Below are 14,783 nucleotides of genomic sequence, written 5' to 3'. Positions count from 1 at the left end.
GGTTGATCAGCGGGTTGATGGAAATATAAAAAGATTTTAAAGTCATTCCCAATACCAATTTTATTGCCTGAAGTTTTGGTCTGTTCTACATCTACTATCCTTACTGCGTTGTTACGCGCTTTTGCATCTGACAACCGTGGATGACACTGCAAGGTGTTCTTGAAACTTCCTCTCTCTAGAACTGGATTGTTAGTTAGTCACGTTTCAGAGGATATTCCTGAACTATGTATTGTGTATCGAACCTTAGTGTCGTAGCTATGAGCTACCATAAACATGCGATTTGACTTTTTGGAGCCATTTGACATTTTGTATGATCTCTCCTTCGCGGTTGTCGTAGTTTGTCGTCGTGAGGGGCTGTGGCAGTGGGTACCCTATTCTACACAATAAAAACAGCTATTGCTTTACACTACTATGCGTTAGCCGAAGTAAGGTGGAAGCAATTAGCTATATGCACTACTCGTACAACAAGAAATATATGGCCGTCGTGCAACATCTAGAGGACAAATCATCTGTTAGGATGCTCTCGGTCAAACATTTCACATATCACTGCAATCCTTACAGGTTACTGGAAGGTAGGGAATCATGCAGTCAGACTTGGCCTTCCTTGCAATCTTATCTGCAAAAGCTGTCAGGCGGAGAGTGTGAAAGAAAGTATTTTCCACTATTTATGCGAATAGCCAGGTTTAGTTAGCGCAAGACTTCGCTCTTTCGGTAAGCCTTTCCTACAGCAAATTAATGAAATCCCAGACATTTCCCAGAAAATTTACTATTATACTTGAATCTCTCGAAATAGATCTGACTAAAACAAAAAACAAGAAAAAATCCAACAACAAGGCATTACACATGAACACGGTAGTAAAATAGAGGTCAGCCACTTCAACAACAACAACTCGATGGGAACTTTGTTCCTTGAGTGACGGAATTCGGCAACTGGCCGCGTCCTATCTGGAATTGCAAGGGTCCACTTTTAGGTAGCAGTAGTCGAATGTATTTTGTACACACATAACGGCCAATGACATAACTGAAAATAAAATAAACTTTCTTTAATTTAAAGTACCATTTGGAAGGTGAATTAGTCTAAAAAGCTCGATTTATGATACGACATCAATACACTACCCACAAATAGAAAACTAGTTTGGTCGAAAGAGCCTTGCAGAGAGAAGCGTTAATAATATTTAAATACTTAATTTTTAAGTTTGTAAGTTGTGTTGCGTACTTTCAGCTGAGCTGCCATTTGCATTGCCTTAGATTTCATGTGGTTCGAACCTAAACTTTTCCAAACCTATTTCTGCCGCAGGCGCGGGTTTTTGCCAGTTCTGTCTGATGCGCTTTGGTTCGATGGCTCTAACAGAAGCCTGTCTGTAGTTTTAACTCTCGTTAGTTGGTATATTTGCAGCAGCGATTTCTGGAAATCTGAAAGTTATAGAAATTTAAAATTTGTTGCAGCTCTATTCAGCCCTCTCTCTTTAAGAATTAGAGTTATTGACAGAAGCAAAAGCAAATGCGGCTGCCATGTTGTTGGTTGTCTTCGTTAAATTGTTGGCCAATGTTATTGATATTATTGTTGAAAAATGAGTAAGCCTTCGTTGAACGAGAGATAAATGGGGTCAAGGGTATGAAAATGTGTTGTCTTATTCTCGCTTTGAGCGTCTGCGAAGGCTTATAACTCGTGAGAACGCGATGATAAATCAGTTCATGTGATTTGCATGCATGAGAGATGAGATGGCGTAAAACAATTGCGTCATCAGCTTCCCTTTCCCTGAAAAGTTTGCCAACACTAGCCGAGTGTGTGCGCGGATATGAAATTAAAAAGTTTTTCTCAACACTCGTAACTACCACCCCTCGTCAGGTAATAATAGAGGCCCAATCAGGCGTATTGTCATCATAGGAAAGATCTCATTAAAACCGTGTGCCACTTACAACCGACTTAAAATTCTAGATCCCTCCAGTTGTAAGAATAAAAACAAAATACAAGTAGAGAGGAAGCGGGGCCTAAACCTGTTATTCCTACTAATACATCACATTATTATCCATAGTTTCATGCTTCATTCATATGATTAAAAAGAAAAAAAAAACTTCATCTCATTCTCTTTCATCTATTTGCTCTGTACGTTTCAGTCCAACATCGACACAGTGACTTCCATTCCAAAACAACAATTACCGTCCTCTACCGAAAACCCCTCTAATGGAGACTGCTTTAAAGCGATGCAGAATGAAATTACGCACTCGAATTTTGACGAGTCCCATACCATTAAACCGTCCAGTATGAATGCAAACAACATTTTGTGTAATGGTGCCAGTGGCGTCAGTGATGCCACATGCGTCAGTGTCGATGAGAAGACGAATGAAGTATTGCTTTTGCTGGCTGGGGAGCCAGTTGCAACACCTTCTTCACACTCTGTACCATCGACACTAAGTTCAGGCGACAACATTAAATCGAAAACTCAAGCCAATCTATCCAACAACTCCGTCCAAGGCAACTTTGCACGTCCAAATGGTTCTGTCACGAAGATGACTTTGAAAAACAATCATTTGATCGTTGAGACTGAAGAGCGACACGTAAGTGTTCGATGTTGGGCGTTGATTGTAGGGTGTTGAGTGTTCAGTATGTGAGTATTGAGCATTACGTGTGGTTGTTATTGTTGTTGTGTTGTGTAGGTGAAGGGCGAAAATGTGTGTTGTTCTCGATGCTCGGCAACAATTGTTGGGCATTAAAAGATTTGCTGGGGTTTATTTGCCAATTGACAGTCGATTGGCTTGGAAAAAAAGCCCATTTGCACCTACACACACGTACATAGATACATACACACGCACGCTCACACCCAACTATGCACGCAAACGGTTCAACAACGTACGTTTGTTTGTTTTACTTCTTCTTCTACATACTTTTTCTGCACTTATTCTTATTTGTTTGCTCTTCTTGTCGTTATCGTAGTCTTTGTTATTCTTGCCTTTCTTGGTACTGTATTTGCCGTTGTTGTTTGCTTGTTAATGTTATTGTATTTAACATATTCCGTAATTGTTCTTGTTGTCATTTTCATTGTTGTTGTTGTTGTAGTCGATGTCGGTGACTTTGTCCTTAATATCGTTGTTGACATTCAAAGTCATTTATGCTACCTTTACTACTCTCCGTCTATCTCTTTTCCTCTCTCTGCACTTGGATGTTGTAAATTTGTGTCTACGCGGGTGGTTCAGCGCCTTTTCTACCAGAGTCGGTTGCTTGCAAATACATAAATGTACATAATTTTATTCATTGTTGCCCTGTCCTAGTTGCCTGCATATTTTTTTCTTGATTTCGAATGACTTTTGTCAGTGCGAGGAAAATGCGAATATTCAATATTCCGGAGCTTGAAAACTGTGACATCCATTAGTGTGTTTACGTATATTTGTGTTATCTCAGCATTCAAGTGCTAGCATTACTGGATGGGTACGCACACAAATACATGCAGAACCATGAATATTTAGAGAAGGTGAAAAATGACGGATTAAGAAGCCCAAAGGCCGCATTGCAGACGCTGGAACAAATTTTTATAAATAAATATTACTTGAATAGATGAGTACTCGTTAAAAATAGGACGAGTATAAGACTGCGGAAAGGAAAGGAAGTAATGTAAAACGTGTAAGAGTTTCGAAAGCTTGAGTGGAAAGCTTTTTTAACATTCTTCGCTGAAACGGTGACACCCACCTTTAAACTTACGCCAGATTGCACCTAGACCCTCACACCATATAATAAAAATGAATATTTATTTAATCATTTAAATGCTTGTTTTTTATGTTTTGAAGACAGATATACAATCGGGTGGTTTGCTACCGGCCAAGGCCGACCGCTATTAGAAAAACTTTTACCATTTTTGTGTTTCATGCACTGATATTCGAGCCAACGCACTTCCGAATGGTAGTCACGCACCAAACCATCAATTTTATTGTCACCACCCAAGCTTTTTTGGCATTTGGCTTGTTGGTCGTGCATATTTTAAAACCGCGTCTGCCTCTGAAAAAAACCAAGTGCCGGTCAATGGTCATATAGAACCCAGATGTATAATTATTCCGACATTTCTAAATAAAAATTCCTTAGTGGAGCAAATCCGTCTGCTGTAAGCTGTATGTACGCTTGAATCAGATTTGAGTAGAAAGATATTTAGACCCAGAGTGGGATGCATCAAATAACTCTGCGCATGTGAGGTGATTATTCTCCATGGGAGCTGTTAGGACTAACATAACAATCAAGGCTTCAATTTCCTCAGCGAATGTTTCTTTCCTTTGAGCTGCATCACCATTAGCACTTCAGTCCTTTGCAGACTTTCTCCTTTCTGTATATTTTAATAGTACCAGTTTCTGTGGATTCGCGACAATGACGACTAGTACAAGGTTATCAGCCTTAGAACCAGCCCGTCTAGGAGAGCCAGATTACCCTCTTCTCTTGATCCCTTTCCTTCAACTGGGCTTTCCCACTTTGTGAGGTACCCAGTTTGGAGTTAACAGTTTCACCCCTAGAAGGATTCAAGTTCGGAGATTAATAGTAAGAGGTCATATACATTCATCATGTCTCAAGATCTGTATTCAAATTGCACATTAGAGCCCTCTATGAAACCACTTAGGAGTGACATCAGTGGAATTAATACACGAGCGTTGGTTGATTTCGACATTCCTCCGCTGAATAATTTATCCATTTACATATAACGTCACTTATAAAAATTTTGAAAACTTGTAGTCGGCCCACAATATCAATATCGTTTAAAAAAAGTGTTCAAAAGAATTTTCGTCTTCACTTTGCTTTCCCAAGTAAGACTCAAGTTCGTCCATCGCACCACCATCCTCGTCAAATTTAATATTGTCGACGTCCTTAGCCAGACATTTTTCAATTTCCATGAACATTGTTATGTCATATTATCCTATAAATCCTAAAAAAATATTGCTTTGTTAGCAAAAGCCACATATGTTAAAGGAAATTGTTCGTCTAGCAACGAGCGCAGCTGAACGTACGAACACAAGGTAAGCTCACGAACGCCTAAGCTATAGGAAATAATAAAGAGGAAACTGCTATCGAGTGGCGTCGAAACAACGAGGAATGTAGAATCTTCTCATAAAACCATCTTTTTCGGACAAGAAATTTTTGTTGAGTAAGATTTGGCAAATCATCATGAATCGTTTAACGCCAGAACAACGCTTCGAAATTGTGGAAATTTAATTAAAAAAAGTTAATCGGCCTTCTGAGTGAGCAGTTATTGCTAGTTTTCACACTAATCTTACTTTTCAGATTCAAAACCATAATCCAGACAAAGAAATGTTATGCCGAAGAGAATAGACTCTAACAATTTGTCGGATTTTTTGCTGATATTGCTCACTTAGAGTTATCATTCAGATTCATTGCAAAAAATAGTCTACGAATGAACTTTGTAATTCGCAGCGGCGGCGGACATATGTATGAGGGATATCATGTTTAAAAAATAAATCTCATGAAATTATCTACCAGATTGTTATACAAAAATTCATCCTAACAATATTTGTGTTTTGTATTACCATTTTAAGTTTTCAAGCTCATTACATGCAAAAATGTTCTATTTGAGAGTTCTTTTCATTCATTCATATTTTTCAATTCCTCATCTTCTATCGGGCGCACTTATCCATTTATTCGTGTGTGTGTAAATATACATAAAGTTAATAAAAATGTATTGATTAATGTGTGCATGCACCTGACTGCATAACATTTGTAAGTGTGTATGCTTTTTTTCCTTGAAATACTATTTCTAATGCAACATAATCCGTCTCCATGTCAAGTAACCCCAATAACGTCTTCATTTGTTTGCTTACATCTTCTAGGATATTTCACGAGTCGCTCGCGAAACTACAATGCATTACAATACCTCCGAGAAAGATGGCGTATTCGTCGTGGAGGTTGCTCGCGGGGTCGACTCCAAAAGCATTCCGGGCAGCCCAACTACCGAGGATCCCCGTCCTATCTATGAAACACTACCGGCAGCTGCGGCCGCAACTTCCTTGAGGTCAGAGGATGAGAAGGTTTTGCGAAATCTCGAGGAGATACAAATCCACCAACCACCACCGGAATCTATACAACAGCAGCCACCCAGCTGCATTGAAGAAATACCCGAACGTAGCCTACACCAAATCGTGGAACTGGAAGAACCCTCTGTTTCGCCTCACTCTTTTAGAGCCGAAGCAGCCGGTGCACGCGCACAAGAGAAATTCAGTCTCGTACGCAATTCTAATACCGGTCTGTCGCAGTCCGATTTGAGTTCCACATCTTCAACTAACTCGAACAAACGATACTCCTACGGCAACCAAGAGCTGTACACCATAGAGTCGACCACGTGCGCAGCGGCATTGCCAACTACAAATATGCCGCTTACACATTCCGCCGCCCATAATGCGACCGAGGATGATGACCACAGGTCAGAGAATGGGCATTGTCTCGAACATTCGCCGGCTTCCCAGGGAAATGCCGCAACTACGATGGCCAAGGACAGCGTCAATTGCAATGAGCTGTCTAATGATGAGCAACCCACTGAGCAGATAATACAGAAAAGTGATATGAAAACGTCCCATGCAAGTGAGATCGATGCTGAGGCAGGTAATATTGTCGCGGAGACTTCAATTGCTGCTGAGCGGATGTCACCAACACAAAAATCTGCGTTGGGAACAGAAGTAGGGGTGAATGAAGTAGTCGAAGGCGAAGCAGAAGCTGAAGCTGAAGTCAAGATGGAAGAAGAAAAAGTAGAATCAAAAGAGCAAGCAGTAGACATACACACTGAAGAAGAGGCAGAAATAGAAAGTGGCATGTCCAATCAGGTGGTAAGTGAGGAGTGCATAAACAACAACAATTTATCAGAATATGTGAATGAAGAGCCAGAGTTGTCAGTCTCTAATGACATTAACATTGACCACAATGGAGAGAATGCGCTTGAAAAGGCAGAGTTACCAGCTCCCAATGAAGCTAGCAACAGCACAATTCTTCCCATTTCTGAAGATACCATAAAAAAGGCAGAGTTACCAGCTCCCAATGAAACAGACCACAGCACAATTCTTCCCATTTCTGAAGATACCATAAAAAAGGCAGAGTTACCAGCTCCCAATGAAACAGACCACAGCACAATTCTTCCCATTTCTGAAGATACCATAAAAAAGGCAGAGTTACCAGCTCCCAATGAAACAGACCACAGCACAATTCTTCCCATTTCTGAATGTACCATAAAGGAAGAAAACTGTGAGGAAGAAGATGATGATGGAAAAAGTGACAATGAAGAGCTCATGAATGGAGGCGATGAAGCTCATCATGCATTTCCACAGCCAATAGTTTGCAATTATGGCTACGATAGCATCATTAGCTTGCCTGATCCACCATCCACCGAAGAAATAAAACAATTGGGAGACCTTGTCGGTATTGAGAGTAACCAATTAGACTCGCTGCCACCACCTTCGCCACCCCCGCCACCGATTGCCACTGACTTAAATGACAACAACACGGCTACCACAAAGAACGCGACAACCACCACCAACACATCTACCACCGAAGAAGAGTCCATAACGGCACAGTTGAAATTGAAACAGATCTTAAGCCACAATCCCGTAGATTCATCAGCAACTGAGCATTGCCAAGTACTACTCACCAATGGAAAAGGCCACGACACCACCAATGGAAATATCATAGAGAATGGTGCCGATGGTATCGATGTAAATGGTCACGAAACGATTAATGGAGACGAGATGCTAGCAGCTCCTTTTGAGCGCGACCCAACTGCGGCTCCCAACACCGAAGACAGCGCGGGTACTAGAAAGGTGCCACAAACTCCACTCACACCACCAGAATCGCCACCGCTTTCCTCACCCGTACACTACACCAATGGCGTTAGTGCTATTAACGGCATAAATAGTGTGAACGGGGGTATTTGCGGTGGTCCACTACCCCTTGTCGTGGACGTCAATGGTAGTTAATACGTATGTTGAGCACCAACTACTCTCTACAGGCCATGAGCTAAGTTACTCTACAGTTTGCCCATTACAAGTGATGTACTCGTAGTTGTGGCAACAATTGGCTTATGGAACTTCAAAGGATGCGTGGAACACATAACGGTTATGTCGAATTTCTCGAGCAATGCAACGAACGAACCAATTGAGCCATTCACGCCAATGTGCAGTGGCGGCGGGAAGCTGTTGGAGGGAAGTATGCAATAAAATGATTTAGAATATTTAGCAAGTAAAAACGCGTATTTGTATGTTAGCCTGTAAGTTTTTACGATACTTAGTCAAAAAGCCAGTGGTCTCTTTTATAAACGATAACAAACCAAACAATTTTAAGTATGAACTCTCCACAAGAAAAGCTAGTCCGGAAATGGCGATGAATAAAAAGATGGGTAAAACTGGGGTATAGAAAATTAAAAAACACAAAATTTAAGATTTAAGGAGCGCATATTTCCACAATAAGGACACATAGTAGGCAGACAGAGAATGAAATAATGGAATGGAGAGTAGATGAAGAGGCATAGAAGAAGAGGAATCAATCGCTTTGATTTTCAAGTGGGTATTAGTCATCGTATAAAGTTTACACTGACATCATTAAAACTGACTATTGAACTCATAGGGACTAGCGACTTTATAGTGAATGATCCGGAAAATTGGTTACATACTTATTTGCCGCAAGAAAAAATGGAAGAAAGTTGCATCGTGAATGATGTCAATCAAGTAATTGCAAATCTAGTCAAAATTGCATGATCCGGTAAATTAATGAATTTTAGTTTTGTGAGAAAAACTTGTTCAACACTAGTCGTAAGCAGGACCTAAGAAGCAGAAAAAATATTCCAATGGGAGGTTTTAGGAAGTAACGGTTTAAAGCTAATGGCAGGGATCTGCGAGAAGTAAAAAATGGTTCTTACTAAAAAAAATGGGAAAGTACTAAATGGCAAGAATGCAAATTTCCACTTCCAAAAAAAGCATGAAATAATAAAAGGATGTGCTTTTCACCATAAGAAAATAGAGCACTTCGATTTCTTGACGGAAGTTCGTCAGCAGACGTTCGTAAGTCGTCAAAGCGCGCCAAAAAGTATCTGGAAAAGGTGTAAAACTGATTACCACTCCGTTTTTGAAAACTCCAACGTTGAGCCTGCGTAAAAGTGCCCAAGAAAATATGCCAAAATATCTAAAAAAAACAGTTTCTGAACATTTAATTTGGCTATCAAAATTACCCGATGCCAAACCTAGAGAAAATGTTTTGGCCTGAATAAAGTTGCAACTTCCAAAAGTGGATTGTAGAATTTGCAATTTCGAGCCTTGTGTGCAGAAGATATAACGAAAATCTCGTCGGACCGAAAACGGCAGATAATAATCGATGGTAATTGCATATTATTTTCCTCAAGGGTTTGGCACCACCACTAAAACAATACATAGTTTTCTAAGAAAATATGTATGTATGCCCTTTTCTGCATAAAAGTGACAACTCTTTAATCTGGTAAAAGTACTAAAAAGTTTCCAAAATAAAGTTAGTTGAGGGAATAGAGAGGATTGCGCTTAACTCCCATTCGTCACCTCCTATTCAGCGCTCTTTAAATTTGACAGAATAAAGTGGTGAAGTGACGCATCTCATTGCAGATTTTTCTTTTTTTCTACCCTCTTTTCGACATATTATTTTCCAACTTTTATTGTTTACAAAACTTTGTTTTGATTGATTATAAACTGACCAAATATTTCGTTTTCTTCAGGAAGATGACTTCCAATTGCGGTCGAAATAACGACAGATAAGTGTCAGGTCCACAAGTGTCCACAATACTAAAATTAAAGGTTTTTCTGAGATTTCACCAAATTTTATTTAAAAGTATATATAACTAATAAACGTATATATATAAACATATGAGTGTGCAACTAAGTTTTAAAGGTTTTTTTTCCATTTCAAAAATTTATTGTTAAAAATTGGTACAACCTAATTATTTTATCCAAAATACTGTCCATCACTAGCTATAACTTTTTCCCACTTCTCTGGTAATGCATGGATTCCGTCCCAATAAAACTGCTCGCTTTTGGAGGCGAAGAACTCATCAAGCCAATTTTGGATACCTTCAACCGAAGTGAAACGCACTCCCGTAAGGGCATTCTGCATCGACCGGAACAAATGGTAATCTGATGGTGCAAGATCTGGGCTATAAGGCGAGTGGGGTAGAACTTCCCATCCGCTACCATCGAGATAGGTTTTGACCACTTGTGCGACATGCGGCCGAGCATTGTCATGATGAAAGATCAATGTCTCATGTCTGGTTTCCCATTCCGGACGTTTTTCCGCAATTGCTCGCTTCAACCGCATAAGTTGTTGTCTGTAGAGTGCTCCGTTTATCGTCTGACCACTTTTCAGTAGTTCGTGGTAAACGATTCCCTTCTGGTCCCACCAAACGCAGAGCATGCTGCCATTGCTGCCATGGATATTTGGCTTTGGCGTCGATGGTCCGGGTTCGCCACGCTTAACATACGCTGCCTTGCGCTTCGGATTGTCGTAGTGAATCCATTTCTCATCTCCAGTAATAATGCGATGCAAAAACGACTTCGCTTTGTATCGTTGAAGCAGCATTTCGGAAGCAGTGACACGGCGTTCGATATCCCTTGGTTTGAGTTCGTAAGGCACCCAGTTTCCGACTTTCTGGACCATTCCAATGGCTTTCAGCCGCTTTGAAATGGCTTGATGAGTCACGCCTAACGTTGTCGCAAGTTCTTCTTGGGTTTGACACGGGTCTTCGTCCAAAATTGTCTCCAATTCGGCGTCTTCAAAAGTTGGTGGCCTTCCTTCGCGCTCCTTGTCGGCTGTGTCAAAGTCACCACTTTTGAATCGTCGGAACCAGTACTCGCAGGTTGAAATTGATGGAGCATTCTCACCGCAAGCCTCACACAGCATCCGATAACTTTCCGCTGCACTTTTCTTCAGATGGAAGCAAAATAGCAATGCTTCCCGCGAATGAAGTTTTGTAGGCACAAAAATTTTTTGTTTACACTTCGACGAAATTACGCAAACTAAGAAACGACACTTAATGATGACGCTTTCACATGAAACTCGTTACACAAATACTCAGTACAATTTGACACTAGTATTACTATATGTTTTAAATCCTTTAAAACTTAGTTGCACACCACTACTGGTGTGGCGACCGTCTCCGTTTGCGTTCTGTTCGTCTCTCCTCGATTTGTCAGGAGATATCTTCGTCGACCGACGCTGCAATTCGGATATGGCGAGGCCACAATGCACACTAGCTAGTTGCAGGGCTACCAGCTCGCTGACATAAGTAAAAGCCATAAATCAATTTTATTTGTTGTTGTTTATTGCTAAGGCGGGGTTGAGCTTATGAAATAAAAACACGAGCACTAAAACTTCGTACACTGTACATTGTTTTTTTGGTTCCATCATAAAATTCATCCACAATTACGTCGAGACAAAGTTATACCTATTTTTCAACTTTCAGCTGCATCATCCTGTAAACCACTATTTTTTTAATTTTATAATATCTCACTTCAAATTTTTGGTTTGATTTTTCTCTTACAATACGGTATTAGGCTTCGGAATGCAGCGAGTCGGTAAGCACCGATTTAGTTGATGCTCCGTAGTGAAGTGCGACTCGATTTTGGTTTTACTATAATTGTCGGTGGCCGTCGTAGCCAAATGGGTTGGTCCCAACCATTCGAAGAACATAGATTTGAACCTCCGTACATGAAACAAAAAATTAAACAAAGAGATTTTTTGCTAATAGCGGTCGCCCCTCGGCAGGCAATGGCAAACCTCCGAGTGTATTTCTACCATTAAAAATCTCCTCAAAAACCATTTGCCGTTCATAGTCGGCTTAAAACTGTAGGTCTCTCCATTTGTGGCCCCACATCAAAACGCACACCACAAATAAGAGATAGACCGAAGAGAAGGTCAAATACCTCACAGAACTGTACGCGCCAGTTATTTATTTTTTTTATAATTGCAGAAATTTTCAGACACAAAGCATTTCCTCTGAGGAAATTTCGTTACGAATTTGTTTAGGATCCACTAAGTCAAGTTATAGCGCGAAGAAAGGTGCGACTCGCGAGTTTTTGCTTGCCATAGTTTACTTATAGATATTTACAGTTCATAAGCATTTACTGTACAGTACCGAAGAAAATGCTTAACAATAAAAATATGATGCATGCAGTAGCCGTTTAAAGAGGGGAAATACCCAAAAAAATATGAAAAGGGATGGAATGAGAATTGCCAATATATAGTCGTAACGGAATATACACATTCATAAACACCTAGATATACTCAAATATTAAAGAATCAGTCATCAAAATCATATACTAATCCAAAAAAAAAAGAAATAATAATAATTGATAATTAATAAACAAAGTATACAGACATTTAGCCAGAAATCTTATCAAGAACTGAGAAAATGCATGCCAATCACAGTAGCCAAAACATTTTACAGAGAAATGGCCGCTAAAGAAGTTTCTGTCACTCAATTGCCACAAACTTACACATCCATACGTACACACACACACACCCACACACCAATACTTACTTATGTGAGACCTTTAATTAGCAAGTTGGCAAGTAGTTTTATAGAATTCCAAGCAAGTTTCATTATATTTGCGCTTAGGGATTACGTAAATCGCATTTGCAAAATATTATAGCTCGAAATAGAGGACATACGAGTATTTATTAGATGTCTAGTAATAGAGGAAATCAAACCTGAGGAATTCTTTCAAGTGAAACAGTGTTCATTTGTTGAACGTTAGTACCAAAACAAAGTAGCCAAATTTTGTCAGCCATTTATTGAATCCAAACTATAAATTTATTAAAACGACAGCGGAACTTCGAATAGTGAGAATAAGTTCTGTGCTTTCACTTTCGAGAGAGTGAGTGTAGAGCTAAGCTTTCACACTTGAAATGCTAGTAGAAAGACTCTGTCATGTTGAAAAGCACCACCGAAGTGGAGGCAACCATTGACTTACCGCTATTCCAATCTATCGATACAAGCTCACCTTAGAATACTTGAATAACACCCTATTTAAATGTCTATTCTATTGTACTATTCCGCTAACTGATAGAATGTAAAAACAAAAAAACAAATAGAATGAAAGAAATGAAGTAAATATTTCGGGGAAACTTATAATTCACTTAGGCGATATTAAACAGAAAATTAGTATAAAATGAGCAAATCAATATATATACACACACACACACTTAAAATAACTAGGCAAAGGAATGAAAATGTGCCGATTTTTACATTTTACAAAAAGTTTACATTTAAAGACAATTTTATTTGCAAAAAGGAAAGCGAATGAAAGCAAAAGTAGCAGCAAGAAATATTGAAAGAAAATAAAAAAACGGCAATTAATAGAGCAAATAGAGTAATGAAGTCATACAAAAAAACTCGAAAAAGAGAAACAAGAAAGAGGTAGGAGAAAAAATTGTTCAGCGTAAAAAGAAAAAACTATTAATGTTACATTGAGAAACGTTTCCCGTTAGCAAAAGGAAATCTCCAAGGCTATGACATGAGAGAATTCTCTTTAAAAATACAACAGCAAAATTATATTGAGACGGCGAGCCGCGCGATTCACTCGCTCCAAACGCAGCTACATATTAAGGCGTTTTCTTATGTTACAAGAATGGGTGAGAAATGACAAAAAAATTAAAAATAAATAAATAAAAAGTGTTTATTACGTACATAAATTTTTAAATTTTAACAATAAGTAGTTATTAATTCATAACGGATGATTTTGATGGCGATAATGAGTTCGCACAAAAAATTGAGCAAATAAAAAACAGAAACAAAAACAAAAGAAAATGAAAATACACAATTCAAAATGTATTAAATGCCAAATGCGTAATGCAAAATGCGAAATGCGAAATGTAAGCAAACAACATAAGGGTTAATTTTGTGAATGGAAAATCAAATAAACCAAAAAATTGGACAAAGTAAATGTGATTGTTATTTAAACTTGAAACAAATTATTATTATTAATAATAATTATGATAAATAAAACTGAAATTAAATTAATTACCGCTGACGCACTTATATTCTCATGCAGTTGGGTGGCAATTAAGTGGGCAGGGGCACGGCTCCAGAATTTGTTGTTTGGAAAAACAATTCGCTGCTATGTGAGTTGTTGAGTTTTTAATTATTGTGTTTTATTTATGAGGAATTCTGTAATTTTCAAGGCCTTGAAATATTTTATTTTTATTGCGCTACTTTATTATGCACTGAGAATGCCTATAAAACACATTGGGGATAATCAAATACCATACAAATACAACAGTAAGTATTAAACGGGCTGAATAAAGTCTGCTTTTATGCCCCTTAAGGGAGAAAGATTTGCATCTTCGTATTGATTAAAGAACTTCGTGAAAGCGCTCCATCCTGGACGATTGATTTATCTATTTATTTATTTATTGGTTAGTAGTCTATGAGCACAAGCTTCTTAGATACTAATTGCAACGAAAAGTAGAAAAACTATCGCACATGATTAAAATACCTAAACAACTATTTCGATTCTGTTCATGTAGATTTTATGAACTAAAATGCGAAAAGCCGAGAGAGCATTCGTATACTGACAATCAGAAACAACAGCATTATCTACATCAACTTTAGCAACAACAGCGCCGGACATCAGTGTAGCTTTCTCAGCTACTATACATATAGTAAAGAGAGCGCGAAGGCGATAGACCAACAGCAGCAATGACAAGAACGGCAGAACTACTTAAAGAAGTGACAGCACCGATGCGTTCGATAAAACCGAGAGAGCATTCCTATTATAATTGGTTATATTCGAAA

General features: G+C 38.9%; 1 protein-coding gene across 2 annotated transcripts in view; it reads left to right on the top strand.

Annotated features, from left to right (window-relative positions):
- The window catches only part of LOC128856876 (uncharacterized), a 34,581-nt gene extending 20,553 nt beyond the window's left edge, over window positions 1–14,028 (top strand). The window contains exons 4-5 of one of the 2 annotated variants that reach the window (XR_008453870.1): window positions 5,821–8,532; window positions 8,597–14,028. Coding sequence is in view for 1 of the 2 variants with exons in the window: in XM_054092294.1 (XP_053948269.1) it covers window positions 5,821–7,950 (2,130 nt within the window). In the remaining variant the exon portion in view is untranslated. Of the gene's footprint in view, window positions 1–5,820 lie in introns of both variants that reach the window. The other variant, XM_054092294.1, reaches the window with a different exon arrangement.
- Window positions 14,029–14,783: the final 755 nt, after the last annotated feature.

Source organism: Anastrepha ludens, chromosome 3, assembly GCF_028408465.1.
Source record: "Anastrepha ludens isolate Willacy chromosome 3, idAnaLude1.1, whole genome shotgun sequence".
In the NCBI taxonomy this organism is placed as follows: Eukaryota; Metazoa; Arthropoda; class Insecta; order Diptera; family Tephritidae; genus Anastrepha; species Anastrepha ludens.
This window is presented reverse-complemented; position numbering and strand designations above follow the sequence as displayed.